This window comes from Salmo salar, chromosome ssa10 (assembly GCF_905237065.1).
Source record: "Salmo salar chromosome ssa10, Ssal_v3.1, whole genome shotgun sequence".
Classification (NCBI taxonomy): domain Eukaryota; kingdom Metazoa; phylum Chordata; class Actinopteri; order Salmoniformes; family Salmonidae; genus Salmo; species Salmo salar.
In genome coordinates, this window is record NC_059451.1 from 122,855,141 (window position 1) to 122,877,785 (window position 22,645).

Genomic DNA, 22,645 nt, shown 5'->3' on the forward strand with positions numbered 1-22,645 from the left:
AACATGTGACCAATAACATGTGACCAATAACATGCGACCAGTAACATGTGACCAATAACATGTGACCAATAACATGTGACCAATAACATGCGACCAGTAACATGTGACCAATAACATTTGACCAGTAACATGTGACCAATAACATGTGACCAATAACATTTGACCAGTAACATGTGACCAATAACATGTGACCAATAACATGCGACCAGTAACATGTGACCAATAACATGCGACCAGTAACATGCGACCAATAACATGTGACCAATAACATGTGACCAATAACATGTGACCAATAACATGCGACCAGTAACATGTGACCAATAACATTTGACCAGTAACATGTGACCAGTAACATGTGACCAATAACATGTGACCAATAACATGCGACCAATAACATGCGACCAGTAACATGCGACCAATAACATGTGACCAATAACATGTGACCAATAACATTTGACCAGTAACATGTGACCAATAACATGTGACCAATAACATGCGACCAGTAACATGTGACCAATAACATGTGACCAATAACATGCGACCAGTAACATGTGACCAATAACATGTGACCAATAACATGTGACCAATAACATGCGACCAGTAACATGTGACCAATAACATTTGACCAGTAACATGTGACCAATAACATGTGACCAATAACATTTGACCAGTAACATGTGACCAATAACATGTGACCAATAACATGCGACCAGTAACATGTGACCAATAACATGCGACCAGTAACATGCGACCAATAACATGTGACCAATAACATGTGACCAATAACATGTGACCAATAACATGCGACCAGTAACATGTGACCAATAACATTTGACCAGTAACATGTGACCAATAACATTTGACCAGTAACATGTGACCAATAACATGTGACCAATAACATGCGACCAATAACATGCGACCAGTAACATGCGACCAATAACATGTGACCAATAACATTTGACCAGTAACATGTGACCAATAACATGCGACCAATAACATGTGACCAGTAACATGCGACCAATAACATGTGACCAATAACATGCGACCAGTAACATGCGACCAGTAACATGTGACCAATAACATTTGACCAGTAACATGTGACCAATAACATGTGACCAATAACATGCGACCAGTAACATGTGACCAATAACATTTGACCAGTAACATGTGACCAATAACATGTGACCAATAACATTTGACCAGTAACATGTGACCAATAACATGTGACCAATAACATGCGACCAGTAACATGTGACCAATAACATGCGACCAGTAACATGCGACCAATAACATGTGACCAATAACATGTGACCAATAACATGTGACCAATAACATGCGACCAGTAACATGTGACCAATAACATTTGACCAGTAACATGTGACCAATAACATTTGACCAGTAACATGTGACCAATAACATGTGACCAATAACATGCGACCAATAACATGCGACCAGTAACATGCGACCAATAACATGTGACCAATAACATTTGACCAGTAACATGTGACCAATAACATGCGACCAATAACATGTGACCAGTAACATGTGACCAATAACATTTGACCAGTAACATGTGACCAATAACATGCGACCAGTAACATGTGACCAATAACATGCGACCAGTAACATGTGACCAATAACATTTGACCAGTAACATGTGACCAATAACATGTGACCAATAACATGCGACCAGTAACATGTGACCAATAACATGTGACCAATAACATGCAACCAGTAACATGCGACCAATAACATGCGACCAGTAACATGCGACCAATAACATGCGACCAATAACATGTGACCAGTAACATGTGACCAGTAACATGTGACCAGTAACATGTGACCAGTAACATGTGACCAATAACATGTGACCAATAACATGCGACCAGTAATATGCGACCAGTAACATGCGACCAATAACATGTGACCAATAACATGCGACCAGTAACATGTGACCAATAACATGTGACCAATAACATTTGACCAGTAACATGTGACCAATAACATGCGACCAATAACATGCGACCAGTAATATGCGACCAATAACATGTGACCAATAACATGCGACCAGTAACATGTGACCAATAACATGTGACCAATAACATGCGACCAATAACATGTGACCAATAATATGCGACCAATAACATGCGACCAATAACATGTGACCAGTAACATGTGACCAATAACATGCGACCAATAACATGTGACCAGTAACATGTGATTTATATTATTACAGTACATGTAATCTACAACATGCACCCAGGAGCACTGCACTGCAGCTTGACCCTCATGTACTGCACCCAGGAGCACTGCACTGCAGCTTGACCCTCATGTACTGCACCCAGGAGCGCTGCACTGCAGCTTGACCCTCATGTACTGCACCCAGGAGCACTGCAGCTTGACCCTCATGTACTGCACCCAGGAGCACTGCAGCTTGACCCTCATGTACTGCACCCAGGAGCACTGCAGCTTGACCCTCATGTACTGCACCCAGGAGCACTGCAGCTTGACCCTCATGTACTGCACCCAGGAGCACTGCAGCTTGACCCTCATGTACTGCACCCAGGAGCACTGCAGCTTGACCCTCATGTACTGCACCCAGGAGCACTGCAGCTTGACCCTCATGTTCTCGTCTTAACTGTGTGTGAAATTTCTGTTGTTCGCTATTACACATGGACAATAAAGTTGTATTCTATTCTATTGTTCTATTATATTGTCATTGTGTATCCAGTCATGTCTTATCCACTGAGATTTCCCCCATGCTGCCAGTCATGTCTTATCCACTGAGATTTCCCCCATGCTGCCAGTCATGTCTTATCCACTGAGATTTCCCCCATGCTGCCAGTCATGTCTTATCCACTGAGGTTTCCCATGCTGCCAGTCATGTCTTACCCACTGAGATTTCCCCCATGCTGCCAGTCATGTCTTACCCGCTGAGATTCCCCCATGCTGCCAGTCATGTCTTACCCGCTGAGGTTTCCCATGCTGCCAGTCATGTCTTATCCACTGAGGTTTCCCATGCTGCCAGTCATGTGTTACCCCCTGAGGTTTCCCCCATGCTGCCAGTCATGTCTTACCCCCTGAGGTTTCCCCCATGCTGCCAGTCATGTCTTACCCACTGAGATTTCCCCCATGCTGCCAGTCATGTCTTACCCACTGAGATTTCCCCCATGCTGCCAGTCATGTCTTACCCACTGAGGTTGCCCCCATGCTGCCAGTCATGTCTTACCCGCTGAGATTTCCCCCATGCTGCCAGTCATGTCTTACCCACTGAGGTTGCCCCCATGCTGCCAGTCATGTCTTACCCACTGAGGTTGCCCCCATGCTGCCAGTCATGTCTTACCCGCTGAGATTTCCCCCATGCTGCCAGTCATGTCTTACCCACTGAGATTTCCCATGCTGCCAGTCATGTCTTACCCGCTGAGATTTCCCCCATGCTGCCAGTCATGTCTTACCCACTGAGATTTCCCCCATGCTGCCAGTCATGTCTTACCCGCTGAGATTCCCCCATGCTGCCAGTCATGTCTTACCCGCTGAGGTTGCCCCCATGCTGCCAGTCATGTCTTACCCACTGAGGTTGCCCCCATGCTGCCAGTCATGTCTTACCCACTGAGATTTCCCCCATGCTGCCAGTCATGTCTTACCCACTGAGATTTCCCCCATGCTGCCAGTCATGTCTTACCCACTGAGGTTGCCCCCATGCTGCCAGTCATGTCTTACCCGCTGAGATTCCCCATGCTGCCGGTCATGTCCATCTGTCCGTCGTAGATATCCATGCCCTTCCCAACACTGTGCATGCTCTTGACAGACATGGTCCTGGGAAGAGAGGCCTGTCTCTGTTGCTGCATCATCATGTTCCCCTGAGACCCCGACGACACCTACAAATAATACATAACGATAATAATAATAATATTAAACATTTATAATTATAATATGAATAACAATTATACATGTGAATTTGTATAGCGCTAAAGCATTTAAAAAATATTATAATAGTAATACAACATAAAAACATCAAGGTCAGGTAAAATAGTGATAGTGTAGTAGTTGCTAAAAATACTTGTCAGATTAGGCCCGGCCCATCATGGACCATGGGCGATTTGAATATACATGGGGCTCACCTCCCAGTGTTGTTCTGTTGCATTATGTTCTATTGTTATATCGGGGCGGCAGGTAGCCTAGTGGTTAGAGCGTTGGACTAGTAACCCAATAATGTATTGTTATACTGTGTTATAGTGTGTTGTATTGTTATACTGTATTATAGTGTGTTGTATTGTTATACTGTATTATAGTGTGTTGTATTGTTATACTGTATTATAGTGTGTTGTATTGTTATACTGTATTATAGTGTGTTGTATTGTTATACTGTGTTATATATATATAGTGTGTTGTATTGTTATACTGTATTATAGTGTGTTGTATTGTTATACTGTATTATAGTGTGTTGTATTGTTATACTGTGTTATAGTGTGTTGTATTGTTATACTGTATTATAGTGTGTTGTATTGTTATACTGTATTATAGTGTGTTGTATTGTTATACTGTATTATAGTGTGTTGTATTGTTATACTGTATTATAGTGTGTTGTATTGTTATACTGTATTATAGTGTGTTGTATTGTTATACTGTATTATAGTGTGTTGTATTGTTATACTGTATTATAGTGTGTTGTATTGTTATACTGTGTTATATATATATAGTGTGTTGTATTGTTATACTGTATTATAGTGTGTTGTATTGTTATACTGTGTTATAGTGTGTTGTATTGTTATACTGTGTTATATATACTGTGTTGTATTGTTATACTGTATTATAGTGTGTTGTATTGTTATACTGTATTATAGTGTGTTGTATTGTTATACTGTATTAGTGTGTGTTGTATTGTTATACTGTGTTATATATACTGTGTTGTATTGTTATACTGTATTATAGTGTGTTGTATTGTTATACTGTATTATAGTGTGTTGTATTGTTATACTGTATTATAGTGTGTTGTATTGTTATACTGTATTAGTGTGTGTTGTATTGTTATACTGTATTATAGTGTGTTGTATTGATATACTATATTATAGTGTGTTGCATTGTCATTGTGTATTATAGTGTGTTGTATTGATATACTGTATTATAGTGTGTTGCATTGTCATTGTGTATTACAGTGTGTTCTGTATGTTGACATCACAAAATACATTTACAAGCAAATTAAATTAAACGTAACATATCGTTACCCTCACCTGGCCCATCACGAACCCACCTCCTCCGTCCCTCCCACTAACGCTGCTGTTCCCCCCGGGGGGGAAGGTAGACGCCCCAGACATGGATCCCATGGACATCCTGTTGTTCCTGTTGTTGATCCTGCTGATGGTGCGGAACGCCGGTCCTTTAAAGGAATGCTGCTGTTGGACCGACATCATCTCCTCTCCTCCCTACCGGATGTTAGAAACATACGTATTAAAAAAAAAAAAATCTGTTAGAAATACAATCGTTATAAAATAAAATACATTTACTGTGAAGAAGGTGTACTGTGAAACGTTAAAAACGCCTTCTAGCCTGTCTTTGCTTTGACAAAGAACCAAATTCTATTATTATTTTTATTGCAACGCGACGCGAGCAGTGTGGTCAGCATGTAAAGCTAGTTAGGAGTGCATTGTTTGTTCCTAAATACATTTCAATTGTATAAGAAACAGGTTATCAAGTCATTTCACATGCCGTGCAAATGGAACGTGTTAATCTTGTGTCAAATTAATTTCTGGTAGGGTTCCACCAACCATCATCTCCCCTCCTCCGCTCTGGGCTAGTGTCCCGCTGAGTGAGCGCCTCATGGGTACAATAGATCCCACTCCTCCTATTCCTCCTCCTCCTGCCTGTCTCATTTGTGTCCCTGGACTGTAGGCTCCTGCGCTAACAGTGCTGTAGACAGACTGCTGGCGGCTGAAGGTGGCATCGCGGTCTGAGGCCAGGCTGCCACCATCGCTGACATCCGCAGCCACCCAGGCTGCCACCGGAGACGGCTGAGAACAACAATCAGAAACAGAATCAGGAAGTGTTGTTGCCGAGCAATGAACTGGAACAGGAACAAAGGAATTTGTCTCGGTGCGGATATAAAAGTTCATCATCAACATCCACATCAATCCAGATCCCCATCAACCCAGATCATCATCAATCCAGATCTTCATCAACATCCACATCAATCCAGATCCCCATCAACCCAGATCATCATCAACCCAGATCCCCATCAATCCAGATCATCATCAACATCCACATCAATCCAGATCATCATCAATCCAGATCCCCATCAATCCAGATCCCCATCAATCCAGATCATCATCAATCCAGATCCCCATCAATCCAGATCATCATCAACATCCACATCAATCCAGATCATCATCAATCCAGATCCCCATCAATCCAGATCCCCATCAATCCAGATCATCATCAACATCCACATCAATCCAGATCATCATCAATCCAGATCCCCATCAATCCAGATCCCCATCAATCCAGATCATCATCAATCCAGATCCCCATCAATCCAGATCATCATCAATCCAGATCCCCATCAACCCAGATCCCCATCAATCCAGATCATCATCAACCCAGATCCCCATCAATCCAGATCATCATCAACCCAGATCCCCATCAATCCAGATCATCATCAACATCCACATCAATCCAGATCCCCATCAATCCAGATCATCATCAATCCAGATCATCATCATTTATCCAGATCCCCATCAATCCAGATCATCATCAACATCCACATAAACCCAGATCATCATCAATCCAGATCCCCATCGATCCAGATCATCATCAACCCAGATCCCCATCAATCCAGATCATCATCCAGCCAGATCCACATCAATCCAGATCATCATCTACCCAGATCCCCATCAATCCAGATCATCATCAACATCCACATCAAGCCAGATAATCATCAAACCAGATCATCATCAATCCTGGTAGAAAGACATCAACCAAACAGATACATAGAACCAACACTTGCAAGAAAAAAACCTTTACCACAATACACAATACACACACACACACACACACACACACACACACACACACACACACACACACACACACACACACACACACACACACACACACACACACACACACACACAAAAAAAACTAATATATAAATGACTATACCTGTGCAGGCAGGTTCTGGAGCCTCATGGTGCGCAGAGAGGTCTCTGGGTCGGGCCCAGGGACACGGCTCAGAGTCCGGATCCCAGTGGACATCTGTTGGCCCCTCATGTTGCCCCCGCCTCCTCCTCGGTAGACCCCTCCCCCCTGTAGAGCAAAACATAAATAAACCAGCACCATGTAATATACAGTATATTACTGTACACACACTAATTCAAGTAAAAATTGTTTTTACTGTATACTAAATACTGTATATATAGTAAAGTAATTATAATTAATCATTAAAATATATTTCTTATGTGGTATAGATTCAGTACACATAGATTTATACAGTACACAGAATACAATAAATCATTAAAATACAATAAATCATTAAAATACAGTAAATCATTACAATACAGTAAATCATAAAAATACTGTAAATTATTCAAATACAATAAATCATTAAAATACAGTAAATCATTAAAATACAGTAAATAATAAAAATACAGTAAATTATTCAAATACAATAAATCATTAAAATACAGTAAATCATTAAAATAAAGTGTATCCTTAAAATGTTTACCTGGTAGCCCCCTCCTCCTAGGGAACCCCCTCCTGTGCGCATGTCATCATGGTACTTGTACCCTCCACCTCCTCCTCTTCCACCACCTCCTCCTCTTCCTCCACCTCCCATGGTGACCCTCTGACCACCTCCGAGGTCCACCGCCGAGTGGGAGGAGAAACCGCCTGAGTAGTGAGACATATTGGGTGCCTGGGGGACAAGAGGAGGAGGAATAGGAGGGGGAAAAGAAGAGGACGGAGGACGGAAGGAGGTGGAGGGGAAGAGGAGGAAGGAGGAGAAGAGGAGGAAGGAGGAGACGAGGAGGAAGGAGGAGACGAGGAGGAGAAGAGGAGGAAGGAGGAGACGAGGAGGAAGGAGGAGACGAGGAGGAGAAGAGGAGGAAGGAGGAGAAGAGGAGGAAGGAGGAGACGAGGAGGAAGGAGGAGACGAGGAGGAGAAGAGGAGGAAGGAGGAGAAGAGGAGGAAGGAGGAGACGAGGAGGAAGGAGGAGACGAGGAGGAGAAGAGGAGGAAGGAGGAGAAGAGGAGGAAGGAGGAGACGAGGAGGAAGGAGGAGACGAGGAGGAGAAGAGGAGGAAGGAGGAGAAGAGGAGGAAGGAGGAGACGAGGAGGAAGGAGGAGACGAGGAGGAGAAGAGGAGGAAGGAGGAGAAGAGGAGGAAGGAGGAGACGAGGAGGAAGGAGGAGACGAGGAGGAGAAGAGGAGGGAGGAGGAGACGAGGAGGAGAAGAGGAGGAAGGAGGAGACGAGGAGGAGAAGGGGAGGAAGGAGGAGAAGAGGAGGAAGGAGGAGACGAGGAGGAAGGAGGAGACGAGGAGGAGAAGAGGAGGAAGGAGGAGAAGAGGAGGAAGGAAGAGACGAGGAGGAAGGAGGAGACGAGGAGGAGAAGAGGAGGAAGGAGGAGAAGAGGAGGAAGGAGGAGACGAGGAGGAAGGAGGAGACGAGGAGGAGAAGAGGAGGGAGGAGGAGACGAGGAGGAGAAGAGGAGGAAGGAGGAGACGAGGAGGAAGGAGGAGACGAGGAGGAGAAGAGGAGGAAGGAGGAGAAGAGGAGGAAGGAGGAGACGAGGAGGAGAAGAGGAGGAAGGAGGAGAAGAGGAGGAAGGAGGAGAAGAAGAAAAAGAATAAAGAAGAAGACGTTTAACCCTCCCCTCCAATAGAAAGCTTCGGGGCACGATGGAACAAAGTCTTGTTGAATCGTTATTAGATTCTGTAAATGCGATGAGTCACTGTCATAAAAGGGAGTGGTTGTCTGTGCACCTACATTGTGCAACGCTAATTGTAAAGTCATGGGAAATTGTTGGGGTTTCGTTTTTTCGCTTTTTTTACAGTTACAGTCAACAAGGCCACTACTGGAGTTTTTTATGTTGCTGCTATATTACCCTGTCATCTGAACGACGTACTTAAATAATCTACTGGATATTTGCTGAATCTATTACCAAAAAAAACACAATATACGTCTGGAAAAAGATTACATTCATGAAATCAATGAATGTATCAATGAAAAGTTCATTCAACAATGTCAATGTGTCATAGTCTAATGACATCTGCTACGCTAACGTGAGGTGGATAACATTCTGACTGTGAGATGTGGAGAAATCTGGAGGGTGGAACTTTACGTCCTGGAGAGAAGGGTACAGAGCTGCTGTGAAATACCACACTTCCAGAGAAGACCTAGCTCACTGGCTCTGGCACACTGCACTGTGAAACCATCCCACTGTGTATACTGTCCACGTGTTCATGTAAACAGACAGTGTCTATAATGTCTCTCTACCTCTTCATTTGGCGATGACCAACCGTTGAACATATTATCTGATACCCAGAAACCACTGGATGTGTAAAAGCTGCAGTATTTTCCTAAGAGTAAGAATATGTTCTGGTAGGCCGGTATTGTTTGTGATACCTAGTGCCGAAGACTACCACTCAACATGACAGGCCCGGAGGCTGTCATAACAGGTGTGGAGGCTGTCATGACAGGCCCGGAAGCTGTGTAGATGTAGGACTACAACTCACCATGACAGGTCTGGAGCCTGTGTAGACGTAGGACTTGGAGCTGAACCCTGGGTTGAAGGTCTGGTACTTCATTGTTGAAGAACCGCCGTGTTCTAGAAAACAAAAGAGAGGGAAAATCTGACAGTCATTTAAACCGCCCACCAAAGCCTGATCCAATTTAAAGACAACACTAAGGAAGGACCTGAATCACTCCACCAAAGCCTGATCCAATTTAAAGACAACACTAAGGAAGGACCTGACATTTAAAAAAAAATATATGTATTTTTAATTTAACCAGGCAAGTCAGTTAAGAACAAATTCTTATTTACAACGACAGCCTACACCGGCCAAACCCCAACGACGCTGGGCCAATTTTGCGCGGCCCTATGGGACTCCCAATCACAGCTGGATGTGATACAGCCTGGATTTGAACCAGGTATGCCATCTAGCACTGAGATGCAGTGCTTTAGGCCGCGGCGCCACTTGGAAGCCAACCAAAACAACGAGGCCTTGTGTTTTTTACCGCCACCACCACACCCGTAACAAACATTGAAATTACATTGACATAACTAGTATAATGATATGGGAAGTGATATTGTAAAACTTGTTGGGATATTTTATTATAGTATGACTGGATACAAGCTCCAGTGTGGTTATGTAGGTTCCTTCATAAAGTATGGTTTACCTCGGCAGGTGTTGTTGACAGTTACATAGAAGGAGAGTATAGGTGTTAGACAGCTAGGGGGGAATTCCCACCTGAGTTAAGCGTATGTAAATGGAACATAATTCCCTTTTTTTAATGCACTTTTCTCTCTATGCGTATTCTGACCTGGAACTTAAGCATGAGAACAGCATGCTATTCACCCTGCTATTAGTTCCAGGTGGAGATCAAATAAATGAAGGTGTGGCGGAGGTGTCTACAGAAATAACACCATTCTCCATGCACCGTGTGTCTACAGAAATAACACCATTCTCCATGCACCGTGCGTCTACAGAAATAACACCATTCTCCATGCACCGTGTGTCTACAGAAATAACACCATTCTCCATGCACCGTGCGTCTACAGAAATAACACCATTCTCCATGCACCGTGTGTCTACAGAAATAACACCATTCTCCATGCACCGTGTGTCTACAGAAATAACACCATTCTCCATGCACCGTGTGTCTACAGAAATAACACCATTCTCCATGCACCGTGCGTCTACAGAAATAACACCATTCTCCATGCACCGTGTGTCTACAGAAATAACACCATTCTCCATGCACCGTGTGTCTACAGAAATAACACCATTCTCCATGCACCGTGCGTCTACAGAAATAACACCATTCTCCATGCACCGTGTGTCTACAGAAATAACACCATTCTCCATGCACCGTGTGTCTACAGAAATAACACCATTCTCCATGCACCGTGTGTCTACAGAAATAACACCATTCTCCATGCACCGTGCGTCTACAGAAATAACACCATTCTCCATGCACCGTGTGTCTACAGAAATAACACCATTCTCCATGCACCGTGCGTCTACAGAAATAACACCATTCTCCATGCACCGTGCGTCTACAGAAATAACACCATTCTCCATGCACCGTGCGTCTACAGAAATAACACCATTCTCCATGCACCGTGTGTCTACAGAAATAACACCATTCTCCATGCACCGTGCGTCTACAGAAATAACACCATTCTCCATGCACCGTGCGTCTACAGAAATAACACCATTCTCCATGCACCGTGCGTCTACAGAAATAACACCATTCTCCATGCACCGTGTGTCTACAGAAATAACACCATTCTCCATGCACCGTGTGTCTACAGAAATAACACCATTCTCCATGCACCGTGCGTCTACAGAAATAACACCATTCTCCATGCACCGTGTGTCTACAGAAATAACACCATTCTCCATGCACCGTGCGTCTACAGAAATAACACCATTCTCCATGCACCGTGCGTCTACAGAAATAACACCATTCTCCATGCACCGTGCGTCTACAGAAATAACACCATTCTCCATGCACCGTGCGTCTACAGAAATAACACCATTCTCCATGCACCGTGCGTCTACAGAAATAACACCATTCTCCATGCACCGTGCGTCTACAGAAATAACACCATTCTCCATGCACCGTGCGTCTACAGAAATAACACCATTTTCTATCCATCGTAATTTACAACTTGATAAGAGCAAGGTAAATGAGCATTCCGTTATCGATAAGGGGATTGTAAATATAAATGAAAATTATTTTTGATCTATTTGACCTTATAATTGCTGGAGATAAATGTGAAACAAGTCATATGGCAGCAAACTCAAGTATATCAACATATCACCTTTTCCACAGTGAAGTAGATGAAATGTTGGCCTTATAACTTGCAATGATGACATTTGGAGACCCAAGCTATAGGCTTCTGTAGCCATTCACAAATCACAGTATAAACCTACCGAGTTGATTTCTGATTTCTGGAATGTTTAAATTATATGCCCAGACTTTTCACTATATTTTTTTACATTTTAAACATTAGCCACTAATCGTTAGCCACCGTCAGTTATGCCCAGATACATTTATAACTGTCTCTTTAGTGTTAGTTTCCTCACATTTATAACTTTAGTGTTAGTCTCCTCACATTTACAACTTTAGTGTTAGTCTCCTCACATTTATAACTTTAGTGTTAGTCTCCTCACATTTATAACTTTAGTGTTAGTCTCCTCACATTTATAACTTTAGTGTTAGTCTCCTTACATTTATAACTTTAGTGTTAGTCTCCTTACATTTATAACTTTAGTGTTAGTTTCCTCACATTTATAACTTTAGTGTTAGTCTCCTCACATTTATAACTTTAGTGTTAGTCTCCTCACATTTATAACTTTAGTGTTAGTTTCCTCACATTTATAACTTTAGTGTTAGTTTCCTCACATTTATAACTCACTAGTTAGTTTCCTCACATTTATAACTCACTAGTTAGTTTCCTCACATTTATAACTCACTAGTTAGTTTCCTCACATTTATAACTCACTAGTTAGTTTCCTCACATTTATAACTCACTAGTTAGTTTCCTCACATTTATAACTCACTAGTTAGTTTCCTCACATTTATAACTCACTAGTTAGTTTCCTCACATTTATAACTCACTAGTTAGTTTCCTCACATTTATAACTCACTAGTTAGTTTCCTCACATTTATAACTCACTAGTTAGTTTCCTCACATTTATAACTCACTAGTTAGTTTCCTCACATTTATAACTCACTAGTTAGTTTCCTCACATTTATAACTCACTAGTTAGTTTCCTCACATTTATAACTCACTAGTTAGTTTCCTCACATTTATAACTCACTAGTTAGTTTCCTCACATTTATAACTCACTAGTTAGTTTCCTCACATTTATAACTCACTAGTTAGTTTCCTCACATTTATAACTCACTAGTTAGTTTCCTCACATTTATAACTCACTAGTTAGTTTCCTCACATTTATAACTCACTAGTTAGTTTCCTCACATTTATAACTCACTAGTTAGTTTCCTCACATTTATAACTCACTAGTTAGTTTCCTTACAATTTGCATCATTCCATTCCATTGTTAGTTCCTGAGGATAGCTTGCTATAGTGGATCATATTAGGCTAACCTATTACAATAATTTGGGACATGTAAACTCTTAGAGAAACAAAACGGTGCTAAATAGAACCATGTAGGAGGGGTTCTTCGGTTTGTCCCCACAGAGGAATAATTTTTGGTGCCTCAATACAATGAACCTCAATACAATGAGGTTCTAGGTAGAAGCCTTTGCCTTACAAAGAACCCTTTTGGAGTGTAGCCTATTGGAATCATTCTGGAACACAGCCCAGTCTGACCGGACCCGTCGTCATCACAGTTCCGTGATTAGTTAGGATGATCAGGGTATATTTATAGGATTCATAGGTAAACCCCTAATTGTACACTTCTCACCTTTCAATATTTCGTGGATTGAACAATTGAATATTGAAGAATCAAACAACTGTATTTTTTTTTTTTTGGTCGGGCACTCCAAATCGTTTAAAAAAAAAAAAAAAAAAAATATTATTCATAAATACTTTCCTAACCCTAAATAATATACAAGATTAGAGTATTTTTTTCATCTAACAATTGGTGCTGAAAAGGAGACCTGTATTCGTGTATTTACCCGGCTTTAGATCACCGATACGTAATATTCTGAACCGTACTGTCCATATATTATAGTGAGTCTGTCAAGAAAATTCAAATTAAAGGTACACCAAATTTAAAGGGATGGCTTTAGATGGATATACTGAAAACCCTATATTCAATAGGAAACTTCCATGAGAAAATCTGTTGGTCAGCAAGTGGGAGGGTTTTCAGTAGTTGAATTACATGTATTCAGCGCGTGCAAGGGAACCACGACTGCAAAGGCCATTACGCACCTGCATACGGCAAGTCTAAGTCTGAATCAGGCCCAGAGAGAGCAGCAGTAAGAGGAAGGGTATCTCTTGTCATAATAATACCTAATAATTTAAACTAACTACCTTCTGCATAAATTATACAATACCAACAACTCAGGTTCCTGTTTACTCACACACATGCACGCCTGCGCGAGCACACACACACACACACACACACACACACACACACACACACACACACACACACACACACACACACACACACACACACACACACACACACACACACACACACACGCACACAAGCACACCTGTGGCACACACACACACACACACACACACACACACACACACAGACACACCACCCATTACACCAACACGTGATCAGCTATATTCTGACCTGGTTGTCATTGGTTACCCGACAGTCAGGAGGACAACAATACTGTACCTGCATCACACCAGCCTGACCTGGGTGCAAATAGCATTTGTTTTCTTTCAAATACTTTGAGCATGTGAGCAAGCCTGTAGCGCCGGAGGGGCGGGATTAGCATCGGGGCTATTCCATTGGATGTATTACTTCAGACAAGTTGAAATAAAGCACAGTTAAAGTATTTAAAAGAAAACATCCCAGAATCCTCAGGAGAGACAGACAGCGCCTTCATAACTGTTGCTGTGAAAGTGAAGCCCTGAGAGAGACAGACAGCGCCTTCATAACTGTTGCTGTGACAGTGAAACCCTGAGAGAGACAGACAGCGCCTTCATAACTGTTGCTGTGAAAGTGAAGCCCTGAGAGACAGACAGCGCCTTCATAACTGTTGCTGTGAAAGTGAAGCCCTGAGAGACAGACAGCGCCTTCATAACTGTTGCTGTGAAAGTGAAACCCTGAGAGAGACAGACAGCGCCTTCATAACTGTTGCTGTGAAAGTGAAGCCCTGAGAGAGATAGACAGCGCCTTCATAACTGTTGCTGTGACAGTGAAACCCTGAGAGAGACAGACAGCGCCTTCATAACTGTTGCTGTGAAAGTGAAGCCCTGAGAGAGACAGACAGCGCCTTCATAACTGTTGCTGTGACAGTGAAACCCTGAGAGAGACAGACAGCGCCTTCATAACTGTTGCTGTGAAAGTGAAGCCCTGAGAGATAGACAGCGCCTTCATAACTGTTGCTGTGAAAGTGAAACCCTGAGAGAGACAGACAGCGCCTTCATAACTGTTGCTGTGACAGTGAAACCCTGAGAGAGACAGACAGCGCCTTCATAACTGTTGCTGTGAAAGTGAAGCCCTGAGAGATAGACAGCGCCTTCATAACTGTTGCTGTGAAAGTGAAGCCCTGAGAGACAGACAGCGCCTTCATAACTGTTGCTGTGACAGTGAAACCCTGAGAGAGACAGACAGCGCCTTCATAACTGTTGCTGTGACAGTGAAACCCTGAGAGAGACAGACAGCGCCTTCATAACTGTTGCTGTGAAAGTGAAGCCCTGAGAGATAGACAGCGCCTTCATAACTGTTGCTGTGACAGTGAAACCCTGAGAGAGACAGACAGCGCCTTCATAACTGTTGCTGTGAAAGTGAAAGTGAAACCCTGAGAGAGACAGACAGCGCCTTCATAACTGTTGCTGTGAAAGTGAAGCCCTGAGAGATAGACAGCGCCTTCATAACTGTTGCTGTGACAGTGAAGCCCTGAGAGACAGACAGCGCCTTCATAACTGTTGCTGTGACAGTGAAACCCTGAGAGAGACAGACAGCGCCTTCATAACTGTTGCTGTGACAGTGAAGCCCTGAGAGAGACAGACACAGAGACAGAGAGCAGTGACCTTATGACCTTATGTTGTCTTTGTTATTTTATCTATAGTGAAACTGACAGGAGACACACGTTTGTGTTTAAACTACAAATATCTAAAACTACACTATGTTTTTCAATAGAAATGTAATTTAATGCCCAATACATATTAACAAACACATTTTTATTATTGTTCTAAAACATACATATTGTTGTTGTTATTGTTCTATAACATATATATTGTTATTGTTGTTGTTCTATAATATACATATTGTTATTGTTCTATAATATACATATTGTTATTGTTCTATAACATATATATTGTTATTGTTATTGTTGTATAACATACATATTGATATTGTCATGGTTCTAAAACATATTTGTACAGTAGCTACAAATATACAAATATACATGGAGACATAAACAAAGTGCATTTATAGTCCAGATAGATTGATGATGCATCCTGTCCCAGAGGAATACGTTTGTGAGAACCAGTATGTGCAGAGAGAGAAGACAATTTGATTACATTTAAATGTTTCACATGCTGTGACATGACCTGCTTAAATTATAGGGGAGCTATGAGCGTAGACTGGTCCTGACAGATCCTTCATTTACCAGAAATGATCTCACAGAAATGGCTGTTGGCCCCTGTCATATCCTAACACAAAGGAAATGGGACTGATCCCCCTGCGTTGAAGTACAGGTTGAGACCTATAACCTTTAGGTGAATTCTCAACAGGGCTCGGAAACAGGCCACACAGGGACATCAAGACTTTGGTGCAGATTGGCACCACAGATGTGATACTTTATACTGAATGGAAGCAATACTTTTACCACCGCTAATGTCCAGTACAAAGTTGAAAGACTGTCTGTGTGTGCGTGTGTGTGTGTGTGTGTGTGTGTGTGTGTGTGTGTGTGTGTGTGTGTGTGTGTGTGTGTGTGTGTGTGTGTGTGTGTGTGTGTGTGTGTGTGTGTGTGTGTGTGTGTGTGTGCGTGATTCCAGGCAGGTAGGCAGAAGGTAGAGGTGTGTGAGCTTCATGCTTTGCTGTGTCAGAGCCTCAGGCAACAAACCGGTTGGTGAAGGATGAGGTAAGAAAAAGAGAGAGGCGAGAAATGTAGAAAGAGAAGAGAGACACACCCCATGGCTGAAGCCCTGCCCTGCTGGCAACACCACAACACCCCATGGCTGAAGCCCTGCTGACAACACCACAACACCCCATGGCTGAAGCCCTGCCCTGCTGGCAACACCACAACACCCCATGGCTGAAGCCCTGCTGGCAACACCACAACACCCCATGGCTGAAGCCCTGCTGACAACACCACAACACCCCATGGCTGAGGCACTGCTGGCAACACCACAACACCCCATGGCTGAAGCCCTGCTGACAACACCACAACACCCCATGGCTGAAGCTCTGCCCTGCTGGCAACACCACAACACCCCATGGCTGAAGCCCTGCTGGCAAAACCACAACACCCCATGGCTGAAGCCCTGCTGGCAACACCACAACACCCCATGGCTGAGGCACTGCTGGCAACACCACAACACCCCATGGCTGAAGCCCTGCCCTGCTGGCAACACCACAACACCCCATGGCTGAAGCCCTGCTGACAACACCACAACACCCCATGGCTGAAGCTCTGCCCTGCTGGCAACACCACAACACCCCATGGCTGAAGCCCTGCCCTGCTGGCAACACCACAACACCCCATGACTGAAGCCCTGCCCTGCTGGCAACACCACAACACCCCATGGCTGAAGCCCTGCTGACAACACCACAACACCCCATGGCTGAGGCACTGCTGGCAACACCACAACACCCCATGGCTGAAGCCCTGCTGACAACACCACAACACCCCATGGCTGAAGCTCTGCCCTGCTGGCAACACCACAACACCCCATGGCTGAAGCCCTGCCCTGCTGGCAACACCACAACACCCCATGGCTGAAGCTCTGCCCTGCTGGCAACACCACAACACCCCATGGCTGAAGCCCTGCTGGCAACACCACAACACCCCATGGCTGAAGCCCTGCTGGCAACACCACAACACCCCATGGCTGAAGCCCTGCTGGCAACACCACAACACCCCATGGCTGAGGCACTGCTGGCAACACCACAACACCCCATGGCTGAAGCCCTGCCCTGCTGGCAACACCACAACACCCCATGGCTGAAGCCCTGCTGACAACACCACAACACCCCATGGCTGAAGCCCTGCTGGCAACACCACAACACCCCATGGCTGAAGCTCTGCCCTGCTGGCAACACCACAACACCCCATGGCTGAAGCCCTGCTGGCAACACCACAACACCCCATGGCTGAGGCACTGCTGGCAACACCACAACACCCCATGGCTGAAGCCCTGCTGGCAACACCACAACACCCCATGGCTGAAGCCCTGCCCTGCTGGCAACACCACAACACCCCATGGCTGAAGCCCTGCCCTGCTGGCAACACCACAACACCCCATGGCTGAAGCCCTAGGCTTTTCAGTACATTTATCTTAAGGCATCAACCAGCTCCAATTGGTGGATTTAAAAAAAAATACTCTGATCTTGTAGGTTATTTAGGGATAGGAAAGTATTTATTAACCATTAAAAATAGGTTTGGACAGCCTTGTACACAACTAAATATATTGGTGAAATAAATAAAAAAAATGCAGTGGTTTTGATTCATCCTGAAAGTTGGCGTAGTCAGGTTCAATAGCGGGTTGACCAATAGTCTTATGAAAAACCTGTATTTTACTAATCATGGAGCTGTAGCCTAACGACAATGGTCCAGTAATGGTGAACTGCACACCAGAATCCAGGTTGAAACTGCTACATGGGGTCTGAGTTCCCATCATGATTCTAATAGGCTACATGGAGTCTGAGTTCCCATCATGATTCTAATAGGCTACATGGGGTCTGAGTTCCCATCATGATTCTAATAGGCTACATGGGGTCTGAGTTCCCATCATGATTCTAATAGGCTACATGGGGTCTGAGTTCCCATCATGATTCTAATAGGCTACATGGGGTCTGAGTTCCCCATCATGATTCTAATAGGCTACATGGGGTCTGAGTTCCCATCATGATTCTAATAGGCTACATGGGGTCTGAGTTCCCATCATGATTCTAATAGGCTACATGGGGTCTGAGTTCCCCATCATGATTCTAATAGGCTACATGGGGTCTGAGTTCCCCATCATGATTCTAATAGGCTACATGGGGTCTGAGTTCCCATCATGATTCTAATAGGCTACATGGAGTCTGAGTTCCCCATCATGATTCTAATAGGCTACATGGGGTCTGAGTTCCCATCATGATTCTAATAGGCTACATGGAGTCTGAGTTCCCATCATGATTCTAATAGGCTACATGGGGTCTGAGTTCCCCATCATGATTCTAATAGGCTACATGGGGTCTGAGTTCCCATCATGATTCTAATAGGCTACATGGGGTCTGAGTTCCCATCATGATTCTAATAGGCTACATGGAGTCTGAGTTCCCATCATGATTCTAATAGGCTACATGGAGTCTGAGTTCCCCATCATGATTCTAATAGGCTACATGGGGTCTGAGTTCCCATCATGATTCTAATAGGCTACATGGGGTCTGAGTTCCCCATCATGATTCTAATAGGCTACATGGGGTCTGAGTTCCCCATCATGATTCTAATAGGCTACATGGGGTCTGAGTTCCCCATCATGATTCTAATAGGCTACATGGGGTCTGAGTTCCCATCATGATTCTAATAGGCTACATGGGGTCTGAGTTCCCATCATGATTCTAATAGGCTACATGGGGTCTGAGTTCCCATCATGATTCTAATAGGCTACATGGGGTCTGAGTTCCCATCATGATTCTAATAGGCTACATGGAGTCTGAGTTCCCATCATGATTCTAATAGGCTACATGGGGTCTGAGTTCCCCATCATGATTCTAATAGGCTACATGGAGTCTGAGTTCCCCATCATGATTCTAATAGGCTACATGGGGTCTGAGTTCCCCATCATGATTCTAATAGGCTACATGGGGTCTGAGTTCCCATCATGATTCTAATAGGCTACATGGGGTCTGAGTTCCCCATCATGATTCTAATAGGCTACATGGGGTCTGAGTTGCCATCATGATTCTAATAGGCTACATGGGGTCTGAGTTCCCCATCATGATTCTAATAGGCTACATGGGGTCTGAGTTCCCATCATGATTCTAATAGGCTACATGGGGTCTGAGTTCCCCATCATGATTCTAATAGGCTACATGGAGTCTGAGTTCCCATCATGATTCTAATAGGCTACATGGGGTCTGAGTTCCCATCATGATTCTAATAGGCTACATGGGGTCTGAGTTCCCCATCATGATTCTAATAGGCTACATGGGGTCTGAGTTGCCATCATGATTCTAATAGGCTACATGGGGTCTGAGTTCCCATCATGATTCTAATAGGCTACATGGGGTCTGAGTTCCCATCATGATTCTAATAGGCTACATGGGGTCTGAGTTCCCATCATGATTCTAATAGGCTACATGGGGTCTGAGTTCCCATCATGATTCTAATAGGCTACATGGGGTCTGAGTTCTCCATCATGATTCTAATAGGCTACATGGGGTCTGAGTTCCCATCATGATTCTAATAGGCTACATGGGGTCTGAGTTCCCATCATGATTCTAATAGGCTACATGGGGTCTGAGTTCCCCATCATGATTCTAATAGGCTACATGGGGTCTGAGTTCCCATCATGATTCTAATAGGCTACATGGGGTCTGAGTTCCCATCATGATTCTAATAGGCTACATGGGGTCTGAGTTCCCCATCATGATTCTAATAGGCTACATGGGGTCTGAGTTCCCATCATGATTCTAATAGGCTACATGGGGTCTGAGTTCCCCATCATGATTCTAATAGGCTACATGGGGTCTGAGTTCCCATCATGATTCTAATAGGCTACATGGGGTCTGAGTTCCCATCATGATTCTAATAGGCTACATGGGGTCTGAGTTCCCATCATGATTCTAATAGGCTACATGGGGTCTGAGTTCCCATCATGATTCTAATAGGCTACATGGGGTCTGAGTTCCCATCATGATTCTAATAGGCTACATGGGGTCTGAGTTCCCATCATGATTCTAATAGGCTACATGGGGTCTGAGTTCCCATCATGATTCTAATAGGCTACATGGGGTCTGAGTTCCCATCATGATTCTAATAGGCTACATGGGGTCTGAGTTCCCATCATGATTCTAATAGGCTACATGGGGTCTGAGTTCCCCATCATGATTCTAATAGGCTACATGGGGTCTGAGTTCCCATCATGATTCTAATAGGCTACATGGGGTCTGAGTTCCCCATCATGATTCTAATAGGCTACATGGGGTCTGAGTTCCCATCATGATTCTAATAGGCTACATGGGGTCTGAGTTCCCATCATGATTCTAATAGGCTACATGGGGTCTGAGTTCCCATCATGATTCTAATAGGCTACATGGGGTCTGAGTTCCCATCATGATTCTAATAGGCTACATGGGGTCTGAGTTCCCATCATGATTCTAATAGGCTACATGGGGTCTGAGTTCCCCATCATGATTCTAATAGGCTACATGGGGTCTGAGTTCCCATCATGATTCTAATAGGCTACATGGGGTCTGAGTTCCCATCATGATTCTAATAGGCTACATGGGAGTCTGAGTTCCCATCATGATTCTAATAGGCTACATGGGGTCTGAGTTCCCATCATGATTCTAATAGGCTACATGGGGTCTGAGTTCCCCATCATGATTCTAATAGGCTACATGGGGTCTGAGTTCCCATCATGATTCTAATAGGCTACATGGGGTCTGAGTTCCCATCATGATTCTAATAGGCTACATGGAGTCTGAGTTCCCATCATGATTCTAATAGGCTACATGGGGTCTGAGTTCCCATCATGATTCTAATAGGCTACATGGGGTCTGAGTTCCCATCATGATTCTAATAGGCTACATGGGGTCTGAGTTCCCCATCATGATTCTAATAGGCTACATGGGGTCTGAGTTCCCATCATGATTCTAATAGGCTACATGGGGTCTGAGTTCCCCATCATGATTCTAATAGGCTACATGGGGTCTGAGTTCCCCATCATGATTCTAATAGGCTACATGGGGTCTGAGTTCCCATCATGATTCTAATAGGCTACATGGATAGGCTAAATGATTGCACGACGGCAGTCTATTATGACCCAGTAATGCTAGCAACTCTCAGGAACACTGTGGGCCTTATTGGCATTGGCTCCAGATAGGCATATGTAACGTGATACAAGTTAAAAGGACATACAATTTAAATTCTGCATTAATGGCACACTGTAGTTCATAAACTTCCCTGTGGGAACGTTAGTATGTTGGATATGCTTCAGTTTGTTGCCGTATGACTTGTTTCACATTGGTCTTCAGTAGATCTAAAATAATTGTAATTTATATTTACAATCCTCTTATCCAAACGGATTACTCATTTACCTAGCTCTTATCAATAGCTCTCATCAAGTTGTAAATTACGATGGATAGAACATTGTGTTATTTCTCTCTAAAAAAAACAAACAACATAAAACACTAATGAAGTAGATGATTTTCCCCACTCAGAACTGGTAGGCTCGCTAGACCTTATTCATGGTTTTCTCCCTCGACTAAAGGTTGTGGAATTATTAGGGAATTAAATCAAGGACAGAATATGGTTTATCTGTAGACACACGTCCTACACAATCCTAGACACACACCTGGGCCACACCTTCATCTCCACCACAAACG

At 43.7% G+C, this 22,645-nt stretch overlaps 1 protein-coding gene across 2 annotated transcripts in view; it reads right to left on the bottom strand.

Annotated features, from left to right (window-relative positions):
• LOC106561813 (plakophilin-3) overlaps window positions 1–22,645 on the bottom strand; it is a 51,757-nt gene that overhangs the window by 25,962 nt on the left and 3,150 nt on the right. For both annotated transcript variants that reach the window (XM_014126061.2, XM_014126060.2), the window contains 6 exons: window positions 9,728–9,819; window positions 7,718–7,906; window positions 7,156–7,299; window positions 5,766–6,008; window positions 5,232–5,423; window positions 3,721–3,878 (listed from right to left, as the gene is read on the bottom strand). In XM_014126061.2, the coding sequence (XP_013981536.2) occupies window positions 3,721–3,878; window positions 5,232–5,423; window positions 5,766–6,008; window positions 7,156–7,299; window positions 7,718–7,906; window positions 9,728–9,819 (1,018 nt within the window). The remainder of the gene's footprint in view (window positions 1–3,720; window positions 3,879–5,231; window positions 5,424–5,765; window positions 6,009–7,155; window positions 7,300–7,717; window positions 7,907–9,727; window positions 9,820–22,645) is intronic.